Source organism: Chenopodium album, chromosome 16, assembly GCF_948465745.1.
Source record: "Chenopodium album chromosome 16, dcCheAlbu1.1, whole genome shotgun sequence".
Taxonomy (NCBI): Eukaryota; Viridiplantae; Streptophyta; class Magnoliopsida; order Caryophyllales; family Amaranthaceae; genus Chenopodium; species Chenopodium album.
Window position 1 is genome coordinate 28,794,527 of NC_137849.1, and position 20,123 is coordinate 28,814,649.

The window sequence follows — 20,123 nt, forward strand, 5'->3', positions numbered from 1 at the left end:
TCAGGAAGGCGTTAAGCTTGAGAAAGAGCTGCACCTAGACAAAGATTTGTTAGAAAAGGCAAAATTGAGAAATATTTTCTAAGTATAAACGCTGAAGTGGCAAACAGATGCAAATGGTTACCTCGGCGCTGCAGTTAATCTTGGGGCCGAGGAAGCCCTCATTTATTCCCCTGAGCTTGTCCCTCTGCTCCTGAGGGACGGCCCTAGCCATGGCTTCCCTCATGGCTTTTATATCCGCACCAGCCAGTGACTGGCCGGGCAGTTTCATGTTCATCTCCTCCGCGATGTCTGCGCACGGGCGCAAAAATTGTTAAGCCAAATCAATAAAAAGTTTGCAAGAAAACGCAAGTGTAGAGTTTCTGACTAACCAGTTAAGAAGCTGGGAGGAGATGGAGGGTTGAAGATGAAGGCAGGAGGAGGCTGAGGTTCTTCCTCCTCTTCACCTGTGCGGCCGGTTACATTTTCAGTCGTATGACCGGTAACCGCTTGCCAGTCTGACTTCTCGACCCTTTGAACAGGGCCGCCGTCCTCCCCTAAGGACATATCGTGGACCGACCTTGTTTTTGGGTCCACGAACTTGGAGTCCCTACTTGTTGTCAGCTGGGGTTGCTCTCCTTCGGATTGCTTTGCAACAATCCGCGACGTTGTCTTGGCAACAAGGTCTGAAGGGGTCTTAGACGCGACCGACTTCCTCTATTTGGACACCTTGTCCTTGGAAGAGGTGGCCGGCGCCTTCCGCTTCGCCCTTGGGGTGGGAGTAGCCAGCTGGAAAAGAAAGAAAGAAAGTTAGTGCAATAAGATGTTAAATTACATCAGCGTCCGTGCAAAAAAGGGAAGGAGTCTCTTCCAAACATACCAACGCGAACGCAAAGAAGTGTCCGCGCAAAAAGGGAAACGAGTCTCCCCCCAACATACTAGCTCGGCAAAGAAAAGAAAAAATAAAATGGTCCGTACCTCCTTGGTTTGCTCGTACGCTCGTTGACGAGCCTTGTACCGAGCCAGATCGATCTCGGACATGTCGATCTCCCCCTTCTGCTCCTTGTCCAACATGGCGTACGCTTCCTCTACAAAAACGTAAAAAGTTGACTAACAGTTAGAAAAAATTCCAAAAAGAAAAAGTTTTCGAACGTCGGAAAGCATTAAAACCCCACGTTGGGGAAGGTTCTTGTACGGGCCGCATGCGGACATAAATATGGGGTCCCGAAGCCAACCGGCCAAGGGGATCCAATTTTGGGGCACGGCCACCAATTTGTCGTCCCTCCTAACCCTCCTGCCTTAAAGTATTCAAGTTGGTGCGCTTGGTCAGGGTGGACGGGTGGTTTGTATGGTTTGTGATCCCCTCGGCCGAGCTGGATTGGCTTGGCATTGAACCGATGCATTCTCAGATTGAACTCTGCGTCCTTCATTTTGATGCGGTAGAGTCGATTCTTCCAGTCCCGCCACTTTGACACACGGTCCATCACCACCATATAATCTCTGGTGGTGCTAAGTATGAACCAACCGTCCGTGTACTTCTCCAAGCCGGTCATCGCGTGCATCTCGCTGAAAACTGGAAAGTCCGGCTTGAAGCCTTTCTGGATGCACGTCACCAAGTACCCAAATATGTTTAACCAGCTTTTCGGCATCAGCTGGAAAAGAGCAATATCATACTCGTCCAAGACCGTACGAATGAAGGGATGAAGGGGGAAGCGGAGTCCAACGTCTAGGGCGGCTCGATAGACGCTGAATGATCTGCGTCGCGGCCACTCATCCTCCCAGGTAGCCACCGAAAGAGACCTTTTCGGGGCCACAAGTTCAAATCCTTCTCCCAACTGGAGAAATGCCTTGTACTTATCCAGGCCATCATTCAGGTAGCACAAGGCCGTGCTACCCACCGTGCAGGCGTACGGGTCCTTGAATGTGTCAATATTGGCAACGGTCGTTGCCTCGCCCTCGGCCATATTCTCTACCTCATCTTTTCCAGGGTGAGGAGCAGCTCCAAACTTAGAGGACAGAACTCTGACCAAATCGGCAGCCTCGGCCGAGATCTTGCTTCTGGAGCCCTGACCGCCCCCAGAGATGGTCGCATCTTCAGGAACTAAGGGACCCTTGCCCTTGTCTTTGACAGCGGCTGCCCGATTTCCCGAAGAAGGGGCGCTGCGAGGTGGAAGGTCGGACGGTTCATTGATAATAATGCCTGTCCTAGGCCTGTCCGACCTGCTATGTTGGAGATGGGGTGGTTCAGGAAATGGGACGGACGATCCAGCTCTGTCCGCCCCCAGAAGAAGAAGGAGGTCTCTCCTGAGATAAAAACTCGGCCGGGTCCATGACCGTGTTGGCATATTGGGAGTACCTTAGCTCCGGGGTTTGCCCGGACGCACCCCTAGGAGAAGAGACATCCTAAGTCCTTTGGCGCTCCTCAAAGGAGGCGGTCACCTCGACCACCGAACACCCAGTGCCTCTAGTAGAGGTTGTGTTAGTGGTGGTTTCGGTTTGAGAGTTCACAATGTCCGGGTCATAGGGGACCCTTGGATGAACCAGACTGCCGTCCGGATTTCTCTCAGCATACTTGTCATACGTTTGCTTTGTACGGGCCATCTTCGCCTGCAGGGACAGAGAAGAATAGGTGGATAAGAGTTGGTACTCACTAGAAATGGACCCACTCCATGAAGGAGACAACTCGTCTCCGTCCACTCTAGACTCCTCTGTCCTAGGCGAACGGCCGGCCTCATGAGGAGAAACGGACAAAGCCGAGTGTAGAGCCAGTTTTTTTTTCTTTTAAAGGAAAAAGAAAAACGAAGTAATGAAAGCAGTCGGCCTACCTCTGTCCGTGTAGAAAGTTCTGGATGGTGGTCGGAAACCTCAAACTCTGGCCGGAAAACTCAAACGAACGGCGGAGCTCTCGAAAATTCAAAGGAAACCACTTTCTCTCTCTAAAAAGCTCTGACCTCTCTCTAAAATTCGCAAAGTTCCAAAGTGCCAAAATAAGGTCAACCCCTCTCTATTTATAAGCAGAATTTATGGGGGCAAGATGGTAAACTCATCTTTCCCGCCTTAAGATTCAAACGGTTATTATTTGAAAATTTTAACCTAGAATTCAAAAGGGTCAAAAAAGAACCCTTGTTAACTTAGACGGAAAAAGAGACGGACTTCTAACGGCAAATCTAAATAGATGGCCACGTCAGCAAAGTATAAACTACCATCCTAAAAAGTTGGGCGTCTGATCTCCCCTCTAAGAAGATGACATGTCAGATTTCGTCCGCCCAATTCTCAAACTCAGCCGTCCGATTGAGGAATAATAGGCGGGCAGTGTAGGCTTTATGCCCCAAAGACAGACGTCCATTAAACATAGGTGAACGGATCAGTCCGCCTGTTCCACCACATGCCTTAGGCCTTCTTATGCAGACGCGGTCGGAAGGGTAAGGATAAGAGGAGGCGGCTAGTAGTGTACGAGCCACACCCTCTGAGGGGAAAATGTTTAGGGTAAAAATACCCTTTACACGTGGTCCAATCCCATAGTGACACATGGCCCAATCAAAGGGTGACACGTGTCCCAATGAGAAGATGACACGTGTAATAAGCTCACAAAGAGCACCTGAAATGAGAGAAAAAGGGCCTTTCTTACATCAGAGCCCAAATCCCGAGATTCTTGTAGAAAGCCGCAAAACGTTGCCCCCATGTGACACGTGTCAATACCTGATTGTGCAGCCAATCAGGACACGAAAATTTAGGGCACAAACCCTAAAGGGGCACAAATTCCCACCCCTATAAATACCCCAATCATTTATGATGGGAGGGGTGGATTGTGACATAATATTCAATAGAGCACTAAATAGCTCCAGCTTCTCTCTACTTTCTCTCTCTAGCCTTTCCGCTTTCCGGTTACTAACTTAACCGTCGGAGGCGAATATTCCGGTGACAGAATATTCGTTGTTTTGCAGGTGTCAAGTCTCGTTGTCAGCAAGTACGTGACCAGTGTCCCGAGGGATTCCAAAAAAACCCCGAAACAATACCGACCGTAAAACCGAATATCGTAGTTCTCACAGAAATACGTGTGTCAAACTTCATGTTCAAATGGATACTACGAAATATGCGAGACTACTCTTCATCAACCGGAGAACCAGAAGGTGTTTGTGGTGGAATTGCAGTTATAAACATTAGCAATAAATGCAATGTGGTTGGTGTCAAACATAGCTCAAATCAATGGCAAGGCAATTTAGTGTTGCGAAGTTGTTAAGTTATTTTGTAATAGTCAGTAGTTTAGTAGAATGTATTCATGTGGTGAATTAAAATTAGTTGTTATCTACTTAATCTTCCGGGTAGAAGTTGCAACTATACTAATTAGTGTTATTTGTTTTATGAATTTGTTAGTAAGTGCGTTTAAAACAAAACTAAAAAAATATTAAAATTGAAATGTAATTTTAATATGCTAATACGGAGTACAATGCATTGTTAGTCAGTGATTGACGTAAACACTCGTTATTTGTTTACTAAAGCTTTTTGTAGCTTTACGGGTTAATATGTTAAATATATATGTCTTTGTACAAATGGATAGGAGTCTGGGTCGGCCCAAATTCTATAATAATTACACCATTTCGATCACCATGCGACAAAAAGCCCATAAACCAGTTTGGGTCGATCCAGTCATGGCTTGATATATACAATAACAACTTGTGATGGTTCCATGTGACAAAAAACCCAAACTCAAGCACCAAAAAAAAGCCATAGTCCTAAGCCTTCTGTCCCACAAAACAGCCCAAAAAGGCCAACTACTTAGACCGCACCATCATGTGTTGGTGGTGAAATAATTTTCACAGCATCAGATCGAACTTCGTTGTACTCGGACATCAAATATTCCTACAACAGCCAGGATATCTGGAACTTAATGTCATCGTCCTACATGACAATAATAAATACAAAAAAAATTACAACTTTAATCTAAAATAGGACTTTAATAAGGACATGTAGTACTAACAATATACAGTAGTATTTGGAGGAAAATAATAAAAGTTGGGTGAAACAAACCAGCTTGACATCCGTAAGTAGCCTCTTTGCATTACGCTTAATCGCGGCTAATATATGGACACTACAGCTGTGCCTAAAAATACAGTGCGACGTTAATTAAAAAATCATCAAAGAACAATTAGTTAACTCTAGCCTAAAAAGAATACATTAACCCTTACAGGTCCCCTTGCTGAGCCATATGTAGGGAAGTCCTCCGCCAAGTGGTCACTGTACCAACTTTCCATTTCGGGTCCAAAGACTTAAAGACCAAATCCATTGCATATTCCTAGAATCCATAAATAAATAAACATTAAACAAAGAAAATGGGAATAAGGAAAGTGAATAGTTGTTATATATTTACAATTAGCATTTGTACCAAATGATCAACATTGGCAGAGTGAACCTCCACCGCAGAAGAGGTCTGAATCGAATCAATAACCAAAATTTCTTCACGATTTATTGAAAAAGCCACGCACCACCAGTGACCTTCGAAGAGAACCGGGACAAACACTTGCAGCATGGCAAAGAAAGAGCATGTTGTAAAGCATAAAGCAATATCAACCAGAAGAAAACAATACATTCTACTGCTTTATGATACAACAATTATCCTCTGTGGACAAACATCATCTATCTGCGGTGTAAACACCCGTGTATCAATCTCCATCTCCCTTCTCTAGAAAGCGCGCATCTACAAATATCATTTCAACATCATTGCACCTGGTTGCTAGATAATATTATAGTACGCAATAAACCAAAAACTAACCGCAAACATAGGATCCAACATGAAACGCCTGCTGCGATCAGCATACCGAGCAGCCCAAACCCTTTCATACAACTTGCCAGCAGCCCTCACATACTACATAAAAAGACATTGGACATATGCCCTTATTAATTGAAAACATGCCAACTAACTATGGTGCCCTATATAATAACTAAATTGAAGGTAAGAAATTTCAACCTCATCAAACACTTGGCCCCATTCTGCAGCAATTCCAGCACACATATGAAGCTTCACTTGTATCCCATCAACACTTAGCATTACAGGATTCTCCCTAAAGCTATTAGTATACTTGTTTTAGAATAAATGTATGACTTACTAAACTAATGCAATGTATGAATACAATAAATACGTATGGCATACTTTTGTGAGTGCAATCTACGTGAGGTGTTGGAATGAGACCTAATGTAGTCATATAATGGAACCGGTAATCTGCGAAATTTCCTTGGCCGCCAAGTGTTCACATACCCTTCAGGAAGCAATGATGAGTCCAAATTTTTCCCTTTTCGGCGACTTTGTTGTTGGCTGAAGCCTCTCTCTCTCTGCCATCCTCTTCCGAACAATATCCAATGTAAGCTTCACTTTTTTCCGGGCTTCGTAAAGCCTGTCTCTCTGCCACCCTCAATCCCAAGTCCAGCGTACTAGGGTTAAGTTGTTGCCTCTGTAACTGCAAGTTCAAATCCCCCACCCTCTTCCGCTCATAAGCCAATACCTCTAGGCACTCCCTCTCAACTCCACCCCCAACTCAAATTCCAACTCCATTCCATACATCCTATCATTCTCGTACTTCAATAACAGCTCTATCTCCAATTCAAACTCATAGCCCAACTCCATCATCAAGACCATTATTCCCAACTCCATCTCCCTTTCCACTTCTATTACCAAGTCAACAGCCATCTGAAACTCCAACCCCAGCTCCAACTCGACTAGAAAATATAATTCCCTTTCTCTCTCCATTTTGTCCCTTTCTTTGTCATTTTGCCTTTCTGTCTCTATGTCCAAGTCCAAGTCCAAGTCTAACTCTAATGGCCTGTCAAACTGCAACTTCCTCTGAGTTTCCAAGACATTATCATCCACCACATAACTGAACAATACCGAAGATTCTACAACATAGTCGTGAACATTTAACTCGGGGGGCATCTGTCCGTCATCAACACCAGAAGAAGCTGATGCCGAATCCTTTTTCTTAAAGTATCCGTACCGACGCTTTTTCACACACCTAATGTTAATCAGTTCATCTACTACCTACACACTCCTGTGGACTATGAACAACATTGAACATCGATTGATACACCTGCATTAAGAATACCTTTAGTTAAGATGTAGCTTTAGATTCATTGGTAAAAACATAAACAAAAGTAGTAATACCTCCTCCATGACCGTAGCTAGTCTTTTCATTGGCATCAAATCTTCAGTATTCATTTCATGGGCACGGCCATACGCTACTTTTACTGTCTGGAAAATAAAGCATTTAGCTTTCTGTCAGCAATATATTATGATTATCTATTAATATAAAGACTCTATAAATGGGCATGTGTATCTTCTGGTTTATTTGCCTTAAAATATTATCACTTACACCCAGTTTGCCAAAATCACCCTTCACATGCCGATCCGCCTTCTTTGCCTTTGTCATCTCTTCTGTCGTCCACACTATCATCCTAGGGAGGACACCCCATTGAATAGGTGTTCTTTTCAATCGATCAAAGTAAAAGATCTGGAACATAAAATTCAATTAAAATAAAAGGCAAGCCAAATGTCAACAAAAATATAATGAATGAAGGAAATATACTGCAAGGAATATTGTACACCCTCCACAGCTTTTGGAATAACCCATTGGGTAGAACCTCCTGGCAAAGCTTTCTATGGCATGCATGAGCTGGTCGATTACTAAGGAGCACCAGACATAGGACTTTGCATCTTCGGCTACAAACGCTGTAGGTAAAAACTTGGGGCATAACCTATGGCATGTTGTAGGACACAATATATCAACTATAGCAAGGAGCAAAAAGGCAATTTTAAAATTTGCAGGATCCTCCAATGGACCTTCAACTGCTTCAACAAGGCTTTGCCTAGGAATTCCTTCCACCGAACTGGGTGTAGTTCTGCTGTACCTATTATGTACACGGTCCAGCATAGTTCTCATTTCTTCAGTGGCTTTCTTGGGTACCGGCTTCTCTCCCATCGGAATACCAAGCACCCAATGAACTTGAATGGGGTTAAACCCAAGCTCTTTGCCATCTACGGTAACCATAGACCTAGAGTTCACATCCACCCGTGTCGCAAGCCAATAACATAATTCCCGTGGGAGCTGCTTGTCAACAAGGGCATACAGTCCAGCAAAACCCATTTCCTTCACTAACTTCCGTTTATCTTCATCAAATTTGCTTATTATTGCACCGAAACTCTGAGCACGGCAATTAACATTTTCAGGCTGCACACACAAGTTAAACTGTAACAAAACCTAATAACAGGGAAATAATTAAACTTAAGACAAACGAGTCAATAACAATAATTAACTGAGTCCAAATACCCTATTCAATTCCATAGAGCATCTTTCAATTACTTTGCCGAGTTCCTTCATCTTCCCACCCTCGCTAAGAGAATTGTCCTACAAAAACAAAATGGTTGATATTAACTAACCTGAAAATAGGGCTCTAATTACAAACCACAGAGGGAAATAACAACATATACAAACTACATCAACTGACAATGAAAAACTCAACCTAAACACATCCGCACTCACTTTACGAGGGCGACATCCGTCACTTGCATCATTACCCACTGATGACTCAATCACATCCTTAATACAGTATATTATAAAGAAGTTCAGTCATCTGAATTGAAGAGAACATAACAAGATTGGATAGATAACGTGTATAATCAACATGCAAAAGAACCACATAGACAGAGAATTAGACAGACATGAGAAGAAATACATAAAAAGATAAGAAATTGACAGAGCCGGGCAATGGATAAGAAACCAAAACACAAAGAATTAGATAAGCACTTGTAAAAACTACTAAATCGAAGAGTCATAAACTATAGAGTGCAGTTAACTATACTGACTAACCGGGTTATCTAAAGCCTCATAATACTCTCATCATCAATTGTAAGCTTTCTAAAACAAAATAATCATCTAAGTTATTATATAAGATTCATCATCAAACAAGGGCACCTGAAAACAATGCTCCATTAAAGTCTCCACTTTAATATATAAGATTCATAATCACCTAAGTTATTATAAGATTCATCTAAGTTATCTAAGTTATTATATGACTACCCACTAGTGACACAAAGACACAGTTCATAGTTCTAACTATAGCCCAAAATTCCTACAATCAAATCAAAGCTTATTATCTCTGATCCAAGACAATTCAAAAATAATTCACACTTGTAACTGCATAAAAAGTACACACCACCTTTGACATTTTGATTAAGAGTCCCCACCTAATAACATGGAAATAATTAAACATGGCAATTAACATTTTCAGGCTGCACACCACCTTTGACAGAGCCTACTGCATCACCTACTAGTTTGATGCATCACCTACTAACTACAAATTAATGAATCAAAAAATTATACACCCCCACGTTTAAGCTACCCCTAACTACAAATTAAATCAAAGATATACACCCGCATTTTCAAAATCAAGAGTAAGTACCTCTTCTAAATCGCCACTGCGAGCACCTCTGCGACCACCACCTACAAACCCCATTTCGCAATTATCAAACAAAGCAGAACAGAAAACCCCTAATCGTAACTGAAAACAAACATAATTACACTTTCAATTTCAAAATTAGGTCATACAATTACCTGACATCATATAAACCCTAAAGACCGAATTTTGGTAAAAAATTCAACAAGCTTGTTCCACAACAAGGAAAAAGAGGCGAATTTTGGTGAAAATTCAACAACCTTTTTCCGATGTCGGTGAGGTTGTTCCACTCGATGACCGATCCGATGACTCGATGTAGTTGAGAAAGAGAAAAAGAGGAGAAAATAGGAAGAGAGGGAAACGGTTTTCCAGTTGAGAAAGTGGTAAAGAGGAGAGAGAAGATTTTTTTAACTGCTTAGTAACTTCTGTGACTTACTGTGAAAAATAATGCGCGAAATTACGTTTTTGTGTTGGGCCCACACCTGATAGTGGTCTATCACTACACGTGTAGGTAACAACAACTACCCAAATTTTAGCCTGCCCCGATTTATATGGGCTGTCCAGCCCGAACCCGGTCCGCCGAGTCATCACCTCTACGGCTCTACTGAGTAGTGGTAAATTCCTGCTACACTACACAACTCACACAAAAATTAGAAGAAAACCAAATCCGACACCGATCAAAAGCCGCCGTGAACCAATGACCGGCGTCGGAAGACAACGGTGGAAGAACAAAAAAGCGTCGAAACGCTCAATCCTACTATTCTCTCTCCTCATTCTCTCTCTCATCTTCTTCATCTTCTACCAAGAGATCTCCACTTTCATTCTTCCACTCTCCTCCAAATCTCTCTCCTCTCAATTCCCACAATGCGTCGCAAAAAAAGTCGAGAAATTCTTATGGTATGCCCCTCACAGCGGATTCAGCAATCAGCTATCCGAGTTCAAAAACGCTATTTTAGTGGCGGCGATTCTTAATCGGACTTTGGTTGTTCCTCCTGTTTTGGATCATCATGCTGTTGCGCTTGGTAGTTGTCCCAAGTTTAGGGTTTTGGAACCGAAGGAGCTTCGACTCGAGGTTTGGGATCATGCTATTGATTTGATTAAGGAAGGAAGGTTAGTTACATTGATTTTTGTTACTGATTCTGATGTTAGATTTGATTGTGATTTGTTGTTGTAGTTTTCGAGCTTACAAATGAAATTCAATGAATGTGAGTTCATAGGTTTTATTTGGTTGCATTTTTAACTTGTTTATTGTAATTATCAATAAAATTAGGCAGAATGGATGATTTTTAGGGGTTTCTGTAGTGTTAATGATGCATAAGTTGATTTTTTTGCCGCAAATCCATGAATCACTAGCCTTGACTTGTTTTATTAGAGGCTTATGTATGATTCCGGTTTGTCGGTTTCCAATTATAGTCTCTCGCGGAATTATGGCATTAGGAATGTCTTAATTGAAGCATGTTTGGAAGATGGTAATGGATGATGGTGATGAGAATGAATCAAGTGTAACTTTGCGGGGAATGTATTGTTTAAATGTCCATGTTAATGGAATCTCATGCCAAAACTTGTCGTTTTTTCATATAAATATTCATTACTATCCAAGTATCCAGTAACACCTTCAATTGCTAATTGATGGTAATGAACATTATGAAGAAAAAGAAATAATTTAGGATGAACAAATTGGCAAAGGACTTCCTTTACAATTCTAAATATAGATTAGTTATCTTTAGTTATTACTTATTACTTTATTAGCACCTATATAAGATACTTAATTAAATTTTGATGAGAGACAATTGCATGTGTTTTTTTAATTTATAGCCATCTTTGAGCAGTTGATATGAGAGACATGAGTTGGTGTACCTAAGGTTTGGCCAAAAAAGAAGCAACGCTGGATACCATGACCAATCACCATCGATAAAAAAGAATCTTTCTAAATCACTTCGAGTCAGTGGGAGATTTGGGGAAAACCGAACCAAATGAGCCTGATCAACTTTTTAGCTTGGAAGATGGAATTATATGCCCGAAACCAAACTACCCAAATTTGACCAACATTGCACACTTTCTTTGGGATAATAAGTGTTTAGGCCTACATAAAATTATCTTAGAATGGCTTCCTTCCTGCTTCCCATATAAACGGACAGCTGCCATCACTATTTATTTTATGCCTGAAACCAAATTACTTAAAGTTGACCATCATTGCACACTTTGGGATAATAAGCGTTTAGGCCTACCTAAAATTATCTTCCTGCCTCCCATATAAATGTACAGCTGCATCTCTATTTCCTTAAGAACAAATATGCTCACTTCTTTCTCTGAAACCTACCAAATGAAACCTATGCAGGGGAGACTTAAAGGACATTTTGCTCAAAATTACTGAACCCATTTGAGTTAGGGTTACATACTTTCCAAAGTTTACTTTTTATTTTTTTGGCCATATAGATTTAATCCAAATTAAATCTATATGGATTAGGTCAAGATCTGATCTATAACAGTCAAATAAGCTATCCAACTGATATTATTTTTTCAGTTTTTGTATTAATGGATTGGTTCAAAGTAGGCTTAAACTTTGGAATCCTATTCTCGTATCCCATATACAAACCTTAAAATAGTTTTTTTTGGAATTTTTTTTCTGTAAACGGCTCCCTGATCTACCCTTTCCAAACATTTTATTGGAAAATCCTAAAAATTATTAACACTTTCCTTAAGTTTGTCTCTATTACCATCAAATTTTCTTGCATAAAGTTCTGAATCTTTTCTGAAGTAGTTATTATGGAAAATGGCCAAAAAAAGTGGCTTTATTTTTATCAAAGTATTTAGGTCTTAAATTAAGTACAGAGTTTAGGATTGCATTACTCAGTATCTAAATGGGATAAATCTGGATCCAGAATATCTTTCATTGGCTTTGGATTGATAATAACCCTGTCTTGATTTTACCTGCACATCTACCCCAGGAAAGTTCTTGTTCTAATTGATTAGAACATGACATAATGATTAACAAAAAATGGAAGCTTGAAGCTAGATTACCTGATTGTTTTTCCCTATAGAGTTATTAATTGAACGCGGGAAAATTTATTGAGAGGGAGGATAAGAAATCCTATAAACGATAAAAGGATATTTTATGCTATGAGATAAATTTCACGCACTTTGTTTATCTGATTAGGACATTTAAGGGAAAAGCTATGGAAGTAACGGAGCCACAAGTTTTCTCTTTCCGTTTGCCTCTTGTGAGTAAACACCTAGACAAGCCCACTCTAATCCTATATAAAACATAACTCTATGAGATGGCAACTAGTTCATACTCTTCATAGTGTATAAAACAAATGACTGCCAGTATCTTCAATAGTGAAATGCATGACATGATCATCAGGAATACTTTATCTTTCTGTGTATATTTGTTAGGTGAGAGCAATAGGAGAGCACAAAACAGCCTTCTTTTTCAACAGGATTATAGGGTCACTCTTTTTGTAACTGATAACCTTTTCTGGCTTCAAGAATAAGTGAATATGTACAACTTTCGTTGTATTGTACTGAAGACTTGGACATAGATGCCTTCTTTGTGCCCATGCTCTCCATGATGCATATTATGCTCAAAGGAGTTGCTTCACTTTGTCAGATCTGCCTAGCTGCCAATCAAACATTTGGAGTTTAGGTATAGACTGATGTATGAAGTATAATCTCTACGTTTATCGTTGCATTAATAAGGGATCTATGTTGTGCTGTATGATAGGGAAAAACAATCACTATTATAGTTTTTCTTCTCTTGTTTATGCTCATGTTCAAGATATAGAAATCTGAATTTTCCGGGTTGCTCTGCTGAAAGTACTAAGTCAATCATTGCTTTAGTGTTTTTTAAAGACACTGTGACACAAAGTGTTAAAATGCTAGTGGAATTCTCATGTCTTATCATCTAATCTGCTTGATGGATTTTCTATGTACTGATAGATCTAGTTCCTGTTCTACATTAACTAAGACTATGAATATTAATTTCACATGCTTTTGATAAGAACATTTGTTTCTATGTTTGGTTGGTTTGGTATTCTGTAATAGGGAACAATTGCTTGCAGCAAATGAAATACTGTCTTATATCTGAAATAAGCCAGATTTCATAGCTGGATTTGTAGCTATTGTTGTTGCAGATTAATTCTCCTTTCTTATTATCTTTTTGAAAAAAACCTAATTTTGTCATGTACACCTGCAGGTATGTGTCCATGGCAGAGATTATTGATCTTTCTTCGGTATCTACTGTGGTTAAAACAATAGATTTCAGACATTTCATATCAATGTGGTGTGGTGTGGGCTTAGATTCTCTTTGCTCAGATGACCCCAATATCCAGACATCTTTGATGAGTGATCTGAAGAAATGTGGGTCTTTTCTATCTGGATTTCATGGTAATGTAGATACGTGTTTGCATGCTATTGATGTAGATTGCAGAACTACAGTCTGGACATATCAAGAGAATGATTCAGATGGGGGTTTGGATTCCTTTCAGCCTGATGAACAACTCAAAATAAAAAAGAAAATTTCATATGTTAGGCATCGACGAGATGTGTATAAAAGTCTTGGACCTGGTTCTGAAGCTTATTCTTCAACTGTGCTAGCATTTGGAAGTTTATTCACTACTCCATATAGAAGTTCACAGCTCTACATTGACATTAAAGAATCTCCAAGAGACCATAAAATTCAATCCTTGCTTGGTAAGATTGATTTTATGCCATTTGCTCCAGAAATCATTAATGCAGGAAAGGAGTTTGTCCAAAAGAACATCAGAAAACCGTTTCTTTGTGCACAACTAAGGTTGTTAGATGGGCAATTTAAGAATCACTGGAAGGGAACCTTTTCAGTGCTTAAGCAGAAGGTTGAAGCTTTAAAACAGAAGGGCTCTCTCCCTATTCATATCTTTGTGATGACTGATCTTCCCAGAAGTAATTGGAGCAGCTGTTACCTGGGAGACTTGGCCAGCAATGCAAAGTTGTTCAAACTTCATGTCTTGAGTGATGGAGAGGAGGTTGTGAAAAGAACTGCAAGTAAAATTGCAGCTACATTCGATGGCACTAAGGTTAGCCATTGCTCTCGTCAGCCACTTGATATTCTTCTTTACATAGAGGAGACTGTTTGTAGCTGTGCTTCCCTGGGTTTTGTTGGGACAGCTGGGTCTACAATTGCAGAAAATATAGAGATGATGAGAAAGAACAGCGTCTGTTTAAATTCTGATGAGATTGCAGTGTGACTCCATATATTGAGAAGCAATCTTTAATTGTTGAACGTTGCCTATCAAATTGATTCACTCTCTCATGAGACTCTAGTCTCAGTGGCTACTGCAAGCTGACTAGCCTGTGTCTCTCTTTGCTGGATTCCTGGAAATTAAGCATGGTGTGCAACGGATAAATTCATGAAGCCCGGTGATTGCTGCAATGGTTGCTGGAATTGTTTTTTGCAGCCTTCCTGCTACATTCTTATGCGGGACTGATGTGTTTAACGCATTCTATGGCATGCCGCAAGGTCACATACTTTGGATGGCTGTGGAGTGGATAAGTGTTAAAATATAATATGTTCATATCTGTCATGTGCACAAGGTATGCCTGGCACAATTGGTGAGATGGATGCCAATGAAGTTATAATAAAACTCTATAAGTGCTATTAGGTTAAAAAAACTCTGTAAGTGCAATAAAGTTGTGGGTTTGATACTCGCTTTGCTACTTTCTTTCTGCTACCCTTTCAGTTTTCTTGATTCAGGAATTTCTTGATTTTCTTTGTTTCAAATCAAGCCTGTTTTGGCCTCAAATTTAAAAAAATATTGTGCTCTTTAAGGCCATCTACCATTGATTAGAAACCTTGGAAAATGTTTGCTGCCAAATAAAACACAGCACTATAGGATAACAATAATCATGTAACATGGTCATTGGGTAAATAATTTCCTTTTAACTTGTGACAAAACACCTTCCATCTGGTGAAGAGGATCTTGTAAACTACTTAACTACTTGATAGAGAAGAAGATTATTAAGAGTGAATAAGGAGCTATAAGAAGTTCGTCTTGGATAATCATAAAAATATATGCGCTGCAGCTGAAACTGGAAATGTGATTTATTAGTTTGATGGAGTATCTATGGATCAGAGGCAATGTTCCAGATTTGGCGATGTATTGATATTTGCTCAAAATCAATATTATGCATGTCCCTGTAAGTGTAGCCACAGCTACAGTGCTTAGGTTTAGATGGCTCATAACCTAATCACCTCCTTTGCATCTGATGATAAATGAAGGGCAAATTTACAGTTTAAAGAAAAACGCAGGGTGCAGCTTTACTTTGTTCAGCCTATTGCATTTCTGTTTTTTCTGAGTTGCTTCTTCAGTGTTTCTTTTATGAAAACTTTGATAACCAATTAGATACATCCATGTCTGAGTTCTACAAGTCTTCCCCTACATGTTTCTTAGTGATTTAGTTTAAACTTGCTGTTAATCGATAACATCAGTATTGAAATTCATGAAGGTATTGGTTTACAAAGTATTGCCAAAAGTTATAACCTGATTAAAGCACTCCACTACTCCAGAAAGTAACTGCACTTTACTTAGATGAACAAAGTTTCCCATGTTCTACCACATGAACATTGAGTAAGTTGTAAGAATTGACCTCTTAACTACAGCAGGTGAAAGGCTGCTAATTCCTGCCAATTAGTTTAACATACCTGACTTGGGAATCTTGTATAATATCCTATTTCTACTGAACTGACACTAGTCTAATTTCTTGGTCCAGTAAGGCATCAGGGACTAAAAGTGCAATTGAGGCGTTCTTGTCTTCCAGGTATGCCAAATTAGTTTATGTATAGTTAAATATTCATTTATGATTATGAATCTAACTTCTACATGCGTAAACTTGCTCTAGTTGTATGATTGATTGTATGTCCATTCTTTCTTTTATGTCGTCATCTATGTTTCATTTTGGGTACACTCACTGTTAGTAGTCTCTTATCAATAGATGCTAGTCTATGCCAACACTGAGTATGTAGTACCATGTAAAAGAATAGATAGTCACATACGCTTTCAAGGGATTGATCACTATATTGTGGTAAGCATACCAAACCATGCTATTGCCCCACGTGCCTGTGCCTGTTCCTGTACTTGTGATGAGGTTCCAAAACATGAGGGATTATGGTGGAGTATGATTAATAAAGGGGATAAGGTTCTATTGCAATCTATATTTTTATTATTTTTAATAAGTTTTTGGGTTTATAGTAGTGTATTGTTGAAAAAGCTTCTAATGCAAGAGCTTAAAATTTTAAGCTGTTTAGTGTGTGAGTTTCTGGAATCAGCAATCAATGGAAATGGTTGGTTTTGATGAGTTCTATCTCAATATTTCTCAGGAATCCTAAGATAATCGGCTGTACATAATTTCAAATTTTTAGGACCTGGTTTCAGAGAAGAAAAAATAAGCTTTACTATCTTATGTATTTTAGGAATATATGTTTTGTTCATTTGTTTTTCCATTAATGCAATGTTTCCAGAAAATGCAGCGAGTGCTGCTAAATATAGAGAACAAACTAACTCTAAGAGCATAACAATTCACTAGAATGTGGCTTTTCTCATCACACTGTGGCAAGTGCTTTAAATGCCTGCATTGTGTTTAAAATACTCAGAACACTGAATTTTGTGTAATTTATATTGTGCCCAAAAATTAATATCATATCGAGCTTTGTTGGTACATTATCTCATATATGTCTGTATTTTTAATGTTGTTGTAGATGATAACTTGGGATGATATGGTACAAGTAGATTTATCGACTTATTCAATCTGGCTGGCTCTTTTATGCACTCTTCCAGAATATACTGGGATGCTGAAACTTTTCCTTGATGGTATTTTATTTGCAGTGGCTGATTTGCCATTCGACCCCAACGTTTTAGCCATACACTAAGCATTCTTGGATCTCTGAGACAATTATGGCGGTTCATGTGCCTACTCCTGTTGTCGGTAGGGTGCTTTTTTCTACCTCTGTCGATCATTTTTGAAATATTTTTCTTAATCATGGAGAGTGATTAATACTTAAATAGATTCTTATGGCTCATCCTGTATCTCATTTGCATTTTACATTCCCAATTAAATAGCATCTCACTCCCCTCTTGATTTGTTTTCCCTACATTTTTTTATATGTTTATTCGACATGGACAGTACTATTTTATTTTGATTTACAGGTATCGACTGTAATCAATAGACAATAATTACATGTAAATCTTTTTGTCAATAAAAGTTGAACTAGAAAATTTTGGGAAACTGACGTCAGTTTCCATGAAGCAGGTTGTTTACTGTTGGAACTGGATCCACAATCATTGCAGTTATAGTTGTCCAACTGTCTGGGAAAGCTGAAAGCTGTTGATCAGAGACTCAGAGTTGTGCAAGTTTGAGTAAATAGCACGGCCTTCATTTGCTTCCTATTAAAGTATGCATAATGCAATCTTAAATTGTTTCCATTCTCTCTGGTTTTGTTGGCATCATTTTACTTGTACCTAGTCATTTGAAGTTGTGGCCTGTATGGTTGTAAGGCTATGAGATGTTAAAAGCTAACTGACCCAAGACCCCGACTTGAACCAGATCAAGAATGGACCTGACCAAAGTCGAGAAAATGGTGACCTTAACATGGCCCAACTTAAAAATCAACCCAACTCCTGACTCCCGAGTGATTTGAGAATTCCAAACCATAACCTAAACTTGACTTAACTTGAATACAACCCATATTTGACTCGAGAATGTCCCAAACCCAAATTAAGCCCGACCCGTTATTCATAGGACCCAATCATCCTACGTGAATTAAAACCAACCTGTTACTCATAGGACTCAACTCAATCCAACCTGAATTAAAAGTTGGTAACTTGGTATCACGTGATCATGCCTTAGTGATTAATGCCCTTTATATATATATATTGTTTTTTACGCTTCCTAACAATTAATGATTTTTTTGTCCAAGGGGATGAGAACCCATTGACCTATGAAGCATTAGTACTTCACTAGATAGCTATACTCATGTCGGGTTTGATTATGACATGTAGTTTATGATAACTATGCAATGGGATTTACACCTCTAATTAAGCTCACTTGGTAAGACATTAACCATAGATCATCCTCTTAGGTTAGTGTGGTCGATCTTAGGTTAGTATCTTACCAAGTAAGCTAATCATATTTCATGACTTGAGAGTTCGCAAGTAGGTAAGCACTTAGTTCATATTTTATAGGATTGAGGATAGTTAAATACTAGTATTAGCAAAAGTTTCAAATATTTTAATTTCATTATTGGTAGTGCCTTTCCGATAAAATGGGAGGTAGTGCCTCTGTTCCAGGACGGTTGGACTTTATTCGATGGCGTTTAGATTTGAACTTGGTGGACATTCCTTTTTCGAGCCCACAGTATACTTGGACAAATAATCAACTAGACTCCGATCCTACCCTGGAACGCTTAGATAAGGCATATGCTACTCAGCTCCTTCTTGGATTGTTGATAACCTAGATGCTTCCATTCTTCATCAACCAATTTTATTTTCGGATCATGCTGCCATTATTTTGAGAGATTCTGATGACGGTTCAATAGTTCGTCGCCCATATCGAATTGAAAATTGGTGTTTATCGGCAAAGGAAGTTTGCTCTATTGTTGAGTCTGTCTTCTTGACCTTTGTGGTTGGTTCTCCTTTATTCTCTATATCCAGGCGATTATCAATCATTAAGGATCGGTGTACCACTCATTAGGGTTGCCCATATCAGATATCCGATCCGATTCGACCCGAAATTTCGGATATCCGAAAATTTCGGATCGGCAAAAAATCGATCCGAAAAAATCGAATATCCGAATTTACGGATATCTGAAATTTCGGATCGGATCAACGGATATCCAAACCGAATTTCTCATAAACCAAAAGATGTACAGCAGCCCCAAATTTATCAACAAAAGTGTTACATTATTTATCTTATAAACATTACATAGTAATAATTACCACTCACTAGAAAACAATTTGCTATAGTTAGAAATCTGAAATAAAGCATTATTGTTTCACATTTTGAAATAATTGAAAAATAATGCAGCATATTCAAAAAAGTAAGAGAATATAGGATAACTTCAAATACTTTGAGGCTAGTTGTCGAGACTCGGAATAGTATAGCCCCGACCCAATTGACAGCTGTGAGAATAGTAGATCGTGAGTGGGGTACGGCCGGTTGGGTGGCTCGATGGCTCTGCCCATCTGCCGCTACAGTAGTCCGATGAGGCGGTGGGAGTAACTTTTAAACTTTGGAAGGGAGTAGTTGAGGTGTATGGCTGGTTGGGAAAGAGATTGAATGACTAAACTTCTTGAGTTTTAGAGCTTTTTGACATACTGTATAAGAATATTTAATTATTTTTAATAAAAAACCGGATCGGGTCGAACATCCAATTTTTTTATTTTCGTGATCCGAAATATCCGAAACACAAAAAAACGGATCGGATATACTTTATTTCGGATCGAATTGACCGGATCGTGGATCGGGTCAATCGGATCGGATCTTTTGCCCACCCTTACCACTCATAAACGTTTATGGGGCATTGATTGGAAGAAGTTAGCTTTGATAGTCACTCAAAGTGCTTCGAATTTAGATTCCCGAGTAGGACATTGTCTGTTTCTTACTACAAGAGAGGAAAAAGTTGTTGAGGCACAGGCAGCCTTTCCGTTTTGGCATCAACGCGCCAAAGTTAATTG

The 20,123-nt window shown here is 39.5% G+C and overlaps 2 protein-coding genes across 7 annotated transcripts; one reads left to right on the forward strand and one right to left on the reverse strand.

The window, feature by feature from the left end:
* Window positions 1–4,442: 4,442 nt before the first annotated feature.
* Window positions 4,443–9,818, reverse strand: LOC145586342 (uncharacterized). Of its 6 annotated transcripts, none has more exons than XM_081643138.1 (14): window positions 9,576–9,818; window positions 9,424–9,464; window positions 8,484–8,561; window positions 8,292–8,369; window positions 7,551–8,192; window positions 7,338–7,475; window positions 7,130–7,216; window positions 6,125–7,055; window positions 5,942–6,041; window positions 5,747–5,839; window positions 5,360–5,671; window positions 5,163–5,269; window positions 5,005–5,077; window positions 4,443–4,836 (listed from the first exon to the last, which is right to left on the reverse strand). In XM_081643138.1, the coding sequence occupies exons 1-8, from the start codon at window positions 9,583–9,585 to the stop codon at window positions 6,996–6,998; spliced, it is 1,134 nt and encodes a 377-aa protein (XP_081499264.1). In that variant the 5' UTR covers window positions 9,586–9,818; the 3' UTR covers window positions 4,443–4,836; window positions 5,005–5,077; window positions 5,163–5,269; window positions 5,360–5,671; window positions 5,747–5,839; window positions 5,942–6,041; window positions 6,125–6,995. The 6 variants fall into 6 exon arrangements, with proteins under 6 accessions (XP_081499264.1, XP_081499263.1, XP_081499265.1 ...); XM_081643137.1 differs by having other exon boundaries at window positions 4,443–4,875; XM_081643139.1 differs by having other exon boundaries at window positions 4,443–4,875; window positions 9,424–9,450; window positions 9,574–9,818.
* Window positions 9,819–10,007: 189 nt separating this feature from the next.
* On the forward strand, window positions 10,008–15,178 carry LOC145585076 (O-fucosyltransferase 30-like). The gene is made up of 2 exons (XM_081641822.1): window positions 10,008–10,527; window positions 13,613–15,178. The coding sequence occupies exons 1-2, from the start codon at window positions 10,115–10,117 to the stop codon at window positions 14,640–14,642; spliced, it is 1,443 nt and encodes a 480-aa protein (XP_081497948.1). The 5' UTR covers window positions 10,008–10,114; the 3' UTR covers window positions 14,643–15,178.
* Window positions 15,179–20,123: the final 4,945 nt, after the last annotated feature.